The 12,293-nt window shown below is 37.7% G+C and overlaps 1 protein-coding gene across 7 annotated transcripts in view; it reads left to right on the plus strand.

Moving 5' to 3' along the window:
- The window catches only part of ULK2 (unc-51 like autophagy activating kinase 2), a 94,760-nt gene that overhangs the window by 18,455 nt on the left and 64,012 nt on the right, over positions 1 to 12,293 (plus strand). For all 7 annotated transcript variants that reach the window (XR_015554615.1, XR_015554616.1, XM_087440387.1 and 4 more), the window contains 6 exons: positions 223 to 259; positions 4,620 to 4,793; positions 5,662 to 5,735; positions 8,678 to 8,779; positions 9,881 to 9,939; positions 11,750 to 11,832. Coding sequence is in view for 5 of the 7 variants with exons in the window: in XM_087440387.1 (XP_087296513.1) it covers positions 223 to 259; positions 4,620 to 4,793; positions 5,662 to 5,735; positions 8,678 to 8,779; positions 9,881 to 9,939; positions 11,750 to 11,832 (529 nt within the window). In the remaining 2 variants the exon portion in view is untranslated. The remainder of the gene's footprint in view (positions 1 to 222; positions 260 to 4,619; positions 4,794 to 5,661; positions 5,736 to 8,677; positions 8,780 to 9,880; positions 9,940 to 11,749; positions 11,833 to 12,293) is intronic.

Here is a 12,293-nt window from a genome sequence, read left to right on the forward strand (position 1 = left end):
AAATTGACAGTAGGTTATTATTTGAAATTTTGAATTAATAAAACTAAGTGATTTAGATTCTACTATGTAAAGAATATAAAATTAAAAATTTTTCATTCTATAATTTTTATGTTTTTCAGGCTAGATTTACATATATACAAATTTTTAATTAAAATTGATAATGGATTGAATTAATCTTGAATCAGTGTCCTTATTTTAATTCCCTTTTCTTTTATATATCAGTATTGCAATGGTGGAGACCTGGCAGATTATTTGCAAGGTAATTTTTTGAATGTGTCAGTGTTCAATAAAGATAGTACTATAGTCTGTTTAGTCCTGAGAGTTACTTCTGAAATATGCTACCCCTGTTTTCTGCACTTGTATAAACATTCAATAAATATTTGTGTATTTGTTTGATTGTGGTCACATTGATGACTAACTATTGTTTGTTGTGGTTTTGTTCCTAAACTTTACTTGTGTATAAGTACTTACTTTAGGTGTGTGTCTCTCTGAGAGTGTTTGAGAGATGGGTCCTCTCCCCAAGAGAGAAAAAACCAAGTAGAATCTCTCTTCTTCAAAAGACTTTGCTGGGCTGCCATCAGTGAACCTTTAGTCCCTTTCATTTCTTTCAAGATAAAAAAAAAATCATAATGGAAGAATGTATCCAAGAATGTATTTATTAATGTGAGTGTTTCTTGTAAATTAAAAAAAAAATGTTATAACAGATTAAAGGTAACATTGAAATTATTTCTTGGCACAGATAAGATTTTAGTACTAGATGGTGCTTGAAATTCTGTATCCAAAATGTATACGTATAGGAGAATAAACATTCAGGTCAAATTGTGTCCCTCAAAAGTTTTTTTTCTTTTTTTTTTAATGATAGGTGAGACCAGCATCTGCTTGTTCACTGCTTGAAGATGCAAGGGAAATATGCAGAAAAATAGTAAAAGGTTCATAACTCGCCTATAAATAGGTCATGGCAATTGATGGTAAAAACAGGAAGACATCAATAGATATACCCACAGAGGCTATGGACAATTTACAAAAGAGAAACAACATATTAAAAATGTTCATTTTCTCCTAGTAATCAGGGAGTGCAATTAAAAATGAGATTTAAAAAAATCTTGAAATATAAAATATTACTGACATCAAAAGCTGTGTAGAGAATGACATTGGTATTACTTCTCCCCCCACAATTAAAAAAGAATTATAGGTATACCTGAAGCTCCCTGTAAGCCCTTCTGTAGTCCCACTCTTGCCCCTCCCCGTTAGAGACAACTGTTATCCTGAATTTGCTAGTTTATTCTGTGTGTGTTTTGTATTTTTCCCAAACGAGATTCTTTTTTTAAAAAATATGTCAATTTGGTAAAAGTTTTTCAAAATGTCATTTACTAGTAGATGGAATGCATTTCGTTCACTACTGGTGGATAGGAGTTGAAGCTGGAAGACACCTTGCTTCTACCTTCTTGTCAGTCTCTGAATCTTGAGTTCCTTGACGTTCTTAGTGATCCAGATAAAAGCACCTTTCCCCCGGGGTCAGTTGAGTGGCACCTTATCTGTTTAGAGCCGTCCTTAGAGTATCTGTTACCTTCACTGACAGAAGTCCTCTATTTGCTGATATAGGCACTGTTACCGGTGTAGCAGATTTAAGTAGGCTATGACAGCAGTTTTGCCCATGGTGTTGAATTCTGTATTTGATATTCCAGAGCAGTAGTGTTAGAATAGGAGACTGAACACTGGAGTCAGACAGGCAAGCTGGTTTGCAACAGTTCCACTGTTTACATCGCTTAACTGCTGTGTGATTTTGGTCCTTATTTAACCTCTCCCTTTCTCCTGTCTGCCACAGTCGTTAAGGGAGTCCCTTGTAGTTTGGAAACACTTGAAAAGATATATAAAATAAATTTGGTCCTCAAGGAATAGTCTAGAGCCATACGGTCCAGTATGATAGACACTGACCACATAGGACTGTTGAGCTCTTGAAATGTGGCTAGTCTCAAGTGAGATGTGCTTTTATGTAAAGTACATGTTGGATTTTGAACACTTCATAGGAAGAAAAGAATGATTATATTATTAAGTTTTTTATATTGATTACAAGTTGAAATGATAATATTTTGCATTGTATTAGATTAAATATATAGTATTAATTTCACCTGTTTCTTTTCACTTTTTAAAATGTGGCTGCTAGAAAACTTAAAGTTACATATGTGGCTCATGTTATGTTTCTATTGGAGAGAAGATCTGGAATGTCTAAAAAGTCTACTAGGTCTAATGCCATTATATCACAACACAGTTATTTAGTCTTTTTATTTGCTTTAATAAATAAGGTGCCTTTCACATTTTCAAAAGATAGGAAACAAATTCTGTCAGTTGCAAGTTTAAAATAAGGCAAATTCTAAATTAATTGGTAAGTTGCACTTAAACATTAATTCTAGCAGAATACTTTAATTGTAGCAGCTATAGTTGAGCCCACTCTCTCAGGGCTAACTTGCTCAATTCATTCATTTGAAAGAGTTTTTTTTTTGTTTGTTTTTTGTGAGGAAGATCAGCTCTGAGCCAACCTGCATGCCAATCCTCCTCTTTTTGCTGAGGAAGACTGGCCCTGAGCTAACATCCATGCCCATCTTCCTCCACTTTATATGGGATGCCACCACAGCGTGGCCTGACAAGCGGTACATCAGTGTGCATCCGGGATCCGAACCCGGGCTGCCAGCAGCGGAGCGCGCGCACTTAACTGCTACGCCACGGGGCCGGCCCCTTGAAAGAGTTTTGATGCTGGCAATGCCTTTAAAATATTAGGTTTTTAACATGGGAATTTCAGTTTATGGGATTGTGTTGAGAAGTACACATACCACGTTCATAGAAATATGTGAACATTTACTACAGTTTGTGCCCAGAAACAGCCTCAACTAGATCGTTAATTTTTTACCCATGGGAACAGTGTTAGGATTTGGACTCTGAATCAGATAAATTTTAAGTCTATTCAGTAGTATGTCATGGGTCAAAGATACAAGTTCTGAGCAGCTGTCATTTAAAGTAGCAAAATTTTTCTAAGCCTTAGAGTGAAAATGTAAATGAATGAAATGGGAAAAAACCACAATACCTATTTTAGTTGTTGCAATGTAATTTAAGTAAAACATTACAAAAATAAAGCTCCAGTTGTTGATTTGAGCCACCCACTAATATGCAGTAATGTGTGTGTTGCCGTCTGCAAGAAGGTTGATCTGGAAGAACACACTCCAGATTGACACAGAGCTCATCTCCAAGGGGCGGGGGATGGGAGATTGCACTGTCTATACATTTTAGTGTATTTTTAAACATTTATTTGTTTTTACAGTGAGCGTCAGGAAAAGAATCCCAAAGAATTAAAAAAAGAGGATAGCTTAAGAACAGCCCTCACAGAAAAAGTATTTGATGATTTTTAAACGATGGGGATTTATTTTATTTGAAGATGTTGAGGACATAAAATGTCACTTAATATGTCATTAAAATGATTTTAAAACCATAAGATTTCACTTGTTCCCAGTGTTCATGTTATTTTTATCTTTCTTAATCTTAATTGCAAATGGAAAGGTTATATAGAACATATTCTAGAGTTGTATGGGCAGAAATGTATTCACAAAGGATTTAGATGGGGTCATGGATGTTAAATCCTTGATGTAAGGATTCAGGGACTTAGACTTGTGACTTTTAGATCCCTTGTAATAAAAAGTTAGTATTTGTGCACTGATTACAGTTTGAGTACTTATTATGTGCCAGGCCTTTTTCTCAAGTCTTCATTATTAAGTGTGGCATCTTGTTTCATGGTCACAACAACCCCATGTGGTTAGTCTGTTTTCAGCTTTTTATGGTTGGGGACTGGGCACAGAGGGGTCATCTTCCAGGATCCCACAGTAAGGAGGTGGAGGAGCTGGGATTTGGATTTGAACAAAGGCAGCCTGTTAACCGTTACGTGCTCCAGCGTCCGTACAGAAACATTGTAGTATTTATTGAGTAATGACTACCTTCAAATAATGTTCATGCTGCTGCTTTATAGTAGTGAAAACAGGTTAAAACATTTCTTCTTAAAGGTGTCGTTAGTTATGAAAGATACTATGGTGGGACAGGGGTGTTGGGCAGCAGGGGAGATTAAAGGAGACAGATGTGGGAATACAGACTCCTGACAGGTCCAAGTGGCAGTCTTGTCCAAGTCTCGCCATTCGAGGATTTCACCTGTTTTTAATTTGTTCTCATGTAGTGGTTGGAATTAAATAGGGACATTGATCACAGATACTGATTGATTGGAAGGGGAGCTTACCTTTTGGCTTGTAGAGGAGACTCACATTTGTTGAGCACCTGCTGTGTCCAGAGTAATGTGGGCACCTTCAGCAGTAGCAATGGGACAGGAAAAAGGAAAACGGACACCAGTGGAAACAAAAGGTCGCATGTAAATCAGTTCTCTTCACAACAGCCTGATTAAAATTTTTGAGATATCTGATATCTCTGCATAGACTTAAATTATTAAGGTAAAAAAGTGAAAAAATGGGAATCCCAGTCCCTTATTCCATTCATGTTCTCCTTAACAACTCAATTCTGTTGATGGAGTATGCAAATGAGATTTGATTTTGTGTGCTTAAATATTTATGTAACTCCTTTTCTACCAGCTAAAGGAACTCTGAGTGAAGATACTATCAGAGTGTTTCTGCATCAGATTGCAGCTGCCATGCGAATTCTGCACAGCAAAGGAATAATCCATAGGGATCTCAAACCACAGAACATCTTGCTGTCTTACGCCAATCGCAGGAAGTCAAGTGTCAGTGGTATTCGCATCAAAATAGGTAAGTGGCCGTGTATTGTTTCACGGAAAGTACATTTTTGAGACTCAGTATTTTCAGATAATTTTGGTTCAGCCTTGTTAGGATGATGGATTTTTGTTGATGCACTTTTGAAATTTTTATTGAGTTCAGTGAGGTACTTTTAGATATGTGAACTCATTACATTATTGGCAGCATATGCTAAATTTCAGACAGGACCAAGGGGCCCATGTTAGAAACTCTAATATGAATCCCAGCAGTAAATCCTTCTCCTCATCAGAGGGAAGCTGATGTATTGTGGTTGCTGGCAGCAAATTAATAACCCTGATTCTGTACAGCTCATGGGATTTTAACATAAAAGATCTAAGAGACCATTTAGTTCAATTTTCTTATTTGGCTAAAAAGCACTCTTATATCTCAAAATTATTTGAAGCAGTTTGTAATGCTAGGTTTTTTTTTTAAAGCTTTCTCTTGGTTGTTAGAAAAATAAATTTTTAGTGGTATTTTAAGAAATTTCTAATATTATGTAGGTTACATCTGGTATCTGGAGGAGGACAAAACAGTTCGAATTCTCTACCTGTGTTGATATTTAATGAGACCTGTGTTAATGAATCATTTATTATAATTACTATTTTATCTTGCAAAGCTGGGTGCTCCCTCCTTGGTTAAAAATCGGGCAGAGCAGTGACTTGTACAATTGGTGATTACTGCTGTTTCTTAGCTTGTGGAAATTGAGGTAGCTACTTTTTTCTTTGGTGGAGAGTCTTATTCAATAAACTGTTAATTTCTCACAATTCTTTTGTGCCCTCTTGTGTCTTGAAGAATCATATGATCTATGTTAAGTGTGAGCAAAGGTATCATTTCTTTTTCTTCTTTTTATTTTGTGAAATAGCGGATTTTGGTTTTGCTCGTTACCTGCATAGTAACATGATGGCTGCAACTCTGTGTGGGTCCCCAATGTACATGGTGAGTGAATGTTTGCATCTTTGTGTGTTTACAGCATGGCACCATAAGCATTAGAGTTTAAGTAGAATCTTGTTTCCAAGTCTGATGTGATTTATATATATAGTCTGAATTGTTATTTATATTACTGACATTAATTATATTACTGACAATGCTATAGTACAGACATCTTTTGCTTTAGCATAGTGGACTGTAAAAGTCAGTCATCTTTGCTCATTGATTGGTTACTATGGTAGAAATCCCCTATTAGATTAAGCTGAAAATAAAAATTGATGAAGTATGGTCATGCTATACTTGATGTTTAATTTTAGGAATACTTAGGAAAAAAACCTTTTGCGAGCACCTCTCCAGGTATAAGATATGCTCATCTTTTGCATGTTGTCTCACTTGACAAGATCCGTATTTCGTAGAAGTTTTTTTCATTAGCATCACATTTAAAGCTGAAAAATCTTAGTTTTCCTCTTTATTCTTTCATATGAATATTGTCATGTCTGATAGGGTGAGGCTATGAAACTTCTGAACTAATGTGAAGTATTAAGCCTGGAAATACGTTACTTCTGGAACTTCAGAATCCAGCAAAGTAAATAAATGTCCCTATTTCAGTTTTAAATTTAAAATGGGTTTATATTCAATTAGGATTTCCTCTAATCTAAAATCGGCTTTGAGATGAAGGGAACTAGTAATCAAAGTTCAAAAAAAATTTTTTTGCATTAGATTTACTATCTGGATTATACTTTACTGCTTATATAATAAATTTTATAATTTAAAAATTATTTTGCACTTCTTTTTTTTTTTTTGTGAGGAAGATCAGCCCTGAGCCAACATCTGCCAATCCTCCCCTTTTTGCTGAGGAAGACTGGCCCTGGGCTAACATCTGTGCCCATCTTCCTCCACTTTATATGGGATGCCACCACAGCATGGCTTGACAAGCGGTGCATCAGTGCGCACCCGGCATCTGAACTGGCGAACCCAGGGCCGCACACACTTAACCCCTTGCGCCACTGGGCGGGCCCAGTTTTGCACTTCTTGAGTATGAAATTAGTTCAGCCTTGAACTAATATCCTTGAGGATAGAGAGAGTGCTTGGGCTGATTATTATTTTATTTTTTTATTTTTCTTTTTTTTTGTGAGGAAGATCAGCCCTGAGCTAACATCTGCCAATCCTCCTCTTTTTGCTGAGGAAGACTGGCCCTGGGCTAACATCTGTGCCCATCTTCCTCCACTTTATATGGGATGCTGCCACAGCATGGCTTGACAAGTGGTGCGTGGGTGCACGCCTGGGATCTGAACCCGGGCCGCCAGCAGCGGAGCTCGCGTACTTAATTAACCGCTACGCCATGGGCTGGCTCCTTGGGCTGATTATTAAAGGAAATTGATTCAGCAAGAAATTTACTAGTGGGGCCGGCCCGGTGGCTTATCGGTTAAGCGTGCGCACTCCGCTGCTGGCGGCCCGGGTTCGGATCCCGGGCGCACACTGATGCACCACTTCTCCGGCCATGCTGAGGCCGCGTCCCACATACGGCAAGTAGAAGGATGTGCAGCTACGACATACAACTATCTACTGGGGCTTTGGGGGAAAAAAAAAAGGAGGAGGATTGGCAATAGATGTTAGCTCAGAGCCGGTCTTCCTCAGCAAAAAGAGGAGGATTAGCATGGATGTTAGCTCAGGGCTGATCTTCCTCACAAATAAAACAACAACAGCAAAAAAAGAAATTTACTAGGGATGATAAATGAAAATGGAAAATAAAATTTCACTATCTTTCGGTATACTTGACATTTCTATTTAATGTTTGTCCTGGTTGATGGTATTTTTGAAAAGCAACATCTAATGAGAGGTGAGAAAATAGCTGTAACAAAGCAGCAGAGAAATGCCTTTGCTTGTAAGACCATTTGTATTATGTCTTGCATCAGTTTTTCTATCATTTTAAAAGCTTTCAAATGACAGAAAAAAAGAGAATAACATAACAAACACTTGTGTACCTACCATTCATATTTAACAAAGTCAACAGTTTGCCGTTTGCCTTGATCTTTTTTCTTTTAATTTTTATTTTTTTGTGAGGAAGACTGGCCCTGAGCTAACGTCCGTTGCCAATCCTCCTCTTTTTGGTGTGGAAGATTAGCCGTGAGCTAACACCTGTGCCCATCCTCCCCTGTTTGGTATATGGGACACCACCACAGCATGGCTTGATGAGCAGCGCGTAGGTCTGCGCCCTCAATCCAAACCTGTGAACCCCAGGGCCGCAGAAGTGGAGTGTGCAAACTTAACCACTATGCTACTGCGCTGGCCCCTGCCTTGATCTTTTTTTTTTTTATATTTTATTTATTTATTTTTTCCCCCAAAGCCCCAGTAGATAGTTGTATGTCATAGCTGCACATCCTTCTAGTTGCTGTATGTGGGACGCTGCCTCAGCATGGCCAGAGAAGCGGTGCGTTGGTGCGCGCCCGGGATCCGAACCCGGGCCGCCAGCAGTGGAGCGCGCACACTTAACTGCTAAGCCACGGGGCCGGCCCTGCCTTGATCGTTTTTTTTTTTAGAAACAAATAAAATATTTCAGAGACAGGCCCAGTCCCTTTTGTACTTCTCTCTTTTCTCATTCCCCGCTCTCCTGCAGAAGTAATCTCTATCCTGTAATTGGTGTATGTTTTTCTTTATTACTATTTTAATACTCTAATGTATGTTATATGTCCATAATAATATATAGAAATGTTTCTTTCTGCAACTTGCTTCTTTTCATGCAACATTGTTTTTGAGATTTACCAGTAAATCTCAATGTAAGAATGTGGTTCTATATTCATTGCAGTATCATTTGATTAGGGAACTAGCACAACGTGTCACTTTTATTTTAGTAGTTTTGTTAAGAGTGTGACCTTTTCCAGTTAATTAATACATGTGTATTAATTATGTAAATAACATAGTGCATGTCTCTTGAATTTTTTTATCCCCAGGCTCCTGAGGTTATTATGTCTCAACATTATGATGCTAAGGCAGACTTGTGGAGCATAGGAACAGTGATATATCAGTGCCTAGTTGGAAAACCACCTTTTCAGGTAGCCTGATTTTTTCCTTATGTGCTCGGTTTTCGGATCTTCTCATTTTGCAGTTGCCTTTGACTTATAAAATGGGGAATACTCTGAAAGCAGTGTTTTTGGTTCCTTTGTGACTTACTTTGATTTTGTTGCAGGCAAACACTGCTATAGTAGTAGTGAGCTAGAACATCTTTTGCTTTTCCTTTTTTATCTGCCTTCCCTTGGTGGTTGGACTGGGCATGAAGCCTGTTATATGTTTTCCAGACTAGTGAACACCAACGAGGGTCAGGGCTAGCAACCTGCTGGGAAATGAGTATGAACGGTGATGTCAGCGCTTCCTGCTTAGCCTGGTTTTGGGGTCCTGGAATCCAAGTGAGGACTAGGGCTGGTCTGGGAAGGTCACTGGAAACTACCTCTAGCTCTCTATACCTGTCACTGCTGAGGCTTTATGGAAATTATTTTGGGTGGGTCTTCCTCTCCTCCTCTCCCTTAACATCTGGTCAAAAAGAGGCCCTCTAGAATATAATCATGATGATTCCTATTGAGTTCATATCTCCCAGTTACAAAGAGGCTTGTTGAATCTGAAAATTGGAACAAAGTGAAATTATTTGCCCAAGATGGTACTAAAAATCAGTGACACAGCCAGGTTAAACTCTGCATTTCCCGATCTAGTTTGTAGGTAGAGGCAGCTGCACTAATTCAGCAGCTCTTATTATGAGGGTACTAGTTGTTGTTATGGAGAGACTGAAAAGTAGTGATATACTTAATTCTCTTGAATCCCTTGAAAGTCCTAAGGTAAAATACACCCTGATTTTACACAATAAAAATATACCTGTTGGGTAGGCCATGTAACCTCCAGAATAGTGGTTCCTAAGTTTCAGGCCTCTCTGAGAGTCCGACCTCAGAAAAATACATTATGGCCAGATATGCAGAATTTGTGTACAATTTCAGAGGTTATCTAGGTTCCCAGAGCCCATCTGTGTCCTTCAGCAATGCCTGACTTTCAAGTTCAGAATCTATGATAGATAGCAAGAATATGAGCATCGGTCATATGAGTTGGAATTTTTGTCCCCATTGTTTAGGAAATTAAACCTTTTTTTTTTTTTTTTTTTGTTTAAACAGGCCAATAGTCCTCAAGACCTAAGGATGTTTTATGAAAAAAACAGGAGCTTAATGCCTAAGTATGTGTTTGGATTACCCTGGGTTTTGCTGTTTGTGAATACAATGTTATTTATTTGAACTCTGTGTGTTTTATGTATTTCCATTATTGAAACTTTTTTCAATTGACAGTAATGAGAGTATTTTTTATGACAGGAAATTAGAAAATTACTATCACATACATCATAGGTGCCTGTGTAGTGTTATACCATTTTATTTCTTTTTTAAAATGTTGTTTATTTTTCATTTTTTTATTTTTTGTGAAGAAGATCCAGCCCTGAGCTAACATCGATGCCAATCCTCCTCTTTTTGCTGAGGAAGACTGGCCCTGAGCTAACATCTATTGCCAATCCTCTTCCTTTTTTTTCCCTTTTTCTCCCCACAGCTCCAGTAGATAGTTGTATGTCATAGTTGCACATTCTTCTAGTTACTGTATGTGGGATGCGGCCTCAGCATGGCCGGGCAAGCAGTGCGTCGGTGCACGCCCGGGATCCGAACCCGGGCTGCCAGTAGCGGAGCGCGCGCACTTAACCGCTAAGCCACGGGGCTCGCCCCAAAATGTTAAGTATGTTAAAAGAAAAAACTACAGAAGTTATATGTGTTCTTTGAGGGGAGGGAGATGAAAACAACAGATGTGCATAAAGTAGAAAGCATATTCTCACTAGGCCTTCCCCCACTCGCAAGGGAAACAAGAGTTTGCTTTGTATCTTTCGAAATCTTTTTTTTTTTTTGCGAGTTCTTTTTACACATTTGAGTACTTGTTTATGTTCATATTTACACACACACACACACAGTTCAGTACAAATTACATCATACTTTGCGAATTGTTCTGCAGCTTTATTTTTACTCTGCAGTATAGTGTAGAGGTTGTTCAGCAACAGTATGTAGAGAACTACTGCATTGTTTTAAATGGCTACATGGAGTCCCATGGTTAGATGTATCATATTTTATTAAATCAGATCCCTGTTTTCATTTTTTGGTTACTACAAGTAAGCTTTAGTGAAGAGAGAGAGAGAAAGAGAGAGAGAGTATGTTTCTGTGTGTGTGTGTGTGTGTGTGTATGTGTATGTGTACACATTTGTACATTTCTTTGGGATGGACTCCTAGAAATGGAATTGTTGAACCTCAAGGTATGCTCTCCAAGTTGGCTGTCCTGTTTATACAGCAGTGTAAGAGATTGCTCCTTTCCTCACATTGTTACCCACGTGGGATGTTATTAGACTTGATGTCGCACACATGGGGGAGGATCAATTAGCTATTAATTTAATTTGCATTATTCTCTTTTTTAGTGAGGTTGGCTTTTTCTTTATTTGTTTAATGTCCTTTTGTAGTTTTTATTCTGTGAATTGTACATTCCTGTTACTTACTCATCTTTCTAATGCCTTGTTTGTCTTTTTCTTACTGGATTTCAGGAAGCTGTATTATTTCTCACTTGTGTTTGTTTAAGCTCTGCCCCCTTCCAGACAGAGTTGGACGTGGCTCTTTTTCTGATAGAGAACTCTATAGCAACTATTAGTGCAAGGTTGAAGTTGTGTTAAAACTCAAAATTGTCTGTGCTTGTGAAGTGCTTTATTCCTGCAGATATTCTAACAAGCAATAATAAGCACAATACAGGAATCTTCCCAAATTGATGCTATTTCTCAAAGGCAGTTGCTTAGTGTTTGTTTTTTTTTTTCCCCTGTAAGGAGTGAGGCTTTACCATGGTCATGTTGGTATAAAATGTAGTATTTGTGAAACTGCATATACATTTTCATTTACCGTAATGAAGGCAAAAGTCATATAGTTAATATGTATAAACTCACCACTTAGGTTGTTTTTTTTCCTTTCCCCCAGCATTCCCAGAGAAACATCACCTTATTTGGCTAATCTCCTTTTGGGTTTACTTCAGAGAAACCAAAAAGATAGAATGGACTTTGGTAAGTAATATTTTTTCAGATTTTGTATGCTTGCTAATATCATTTTTGTGTATTCTGAAGATATTTTTTTGAAAAGATACTATAGAAGTTTCAAAGGAAAGAGTCAATTTCACTTTTCTTTCTCTTTATCTTTTTTCTTTCACTTATTTTGTAAATATTTATTGAGTGCCTGCTATGTTCTAGGTACAGTGGGTAGAGTAATAAACAAAATCCCTGTCCTCATGATGCATATATTCTAGTGGAGGAGAGACAAACACATTATAAAATATAATTATACGCTCTATTGGAAGGCAGTAAGTACTGTGGAAAAAAATAAAGGAAGAGAAATGGGGGTGGGATGGGGATTGAAATTTTAAATAAGGTAGTGAGTGAAGAGCTTTCTGAGAAAGGGACATTTGAACACAGACGTGATTGACAGGTATGAGTAGTGAGCCATGTGGATATTTGTGAGAAGAGCTTTT

The sequence above is a fragment of the Ceratotherium simum genome, chromosome 16 (genome assembly GCF_057802395.1).
Source record: "Ceratotherium simum simum isolate JZ-2026a chromosome 16, ASM5780239v1, whole genome shotgun sequence".
NCBI classification, from domain to species: Eukaryota; Metazoa; Chordata; class Mammalia; order Perissodactyla; family Rhinocerotidae; genus Ceratotherium; species Ceratotherium simum.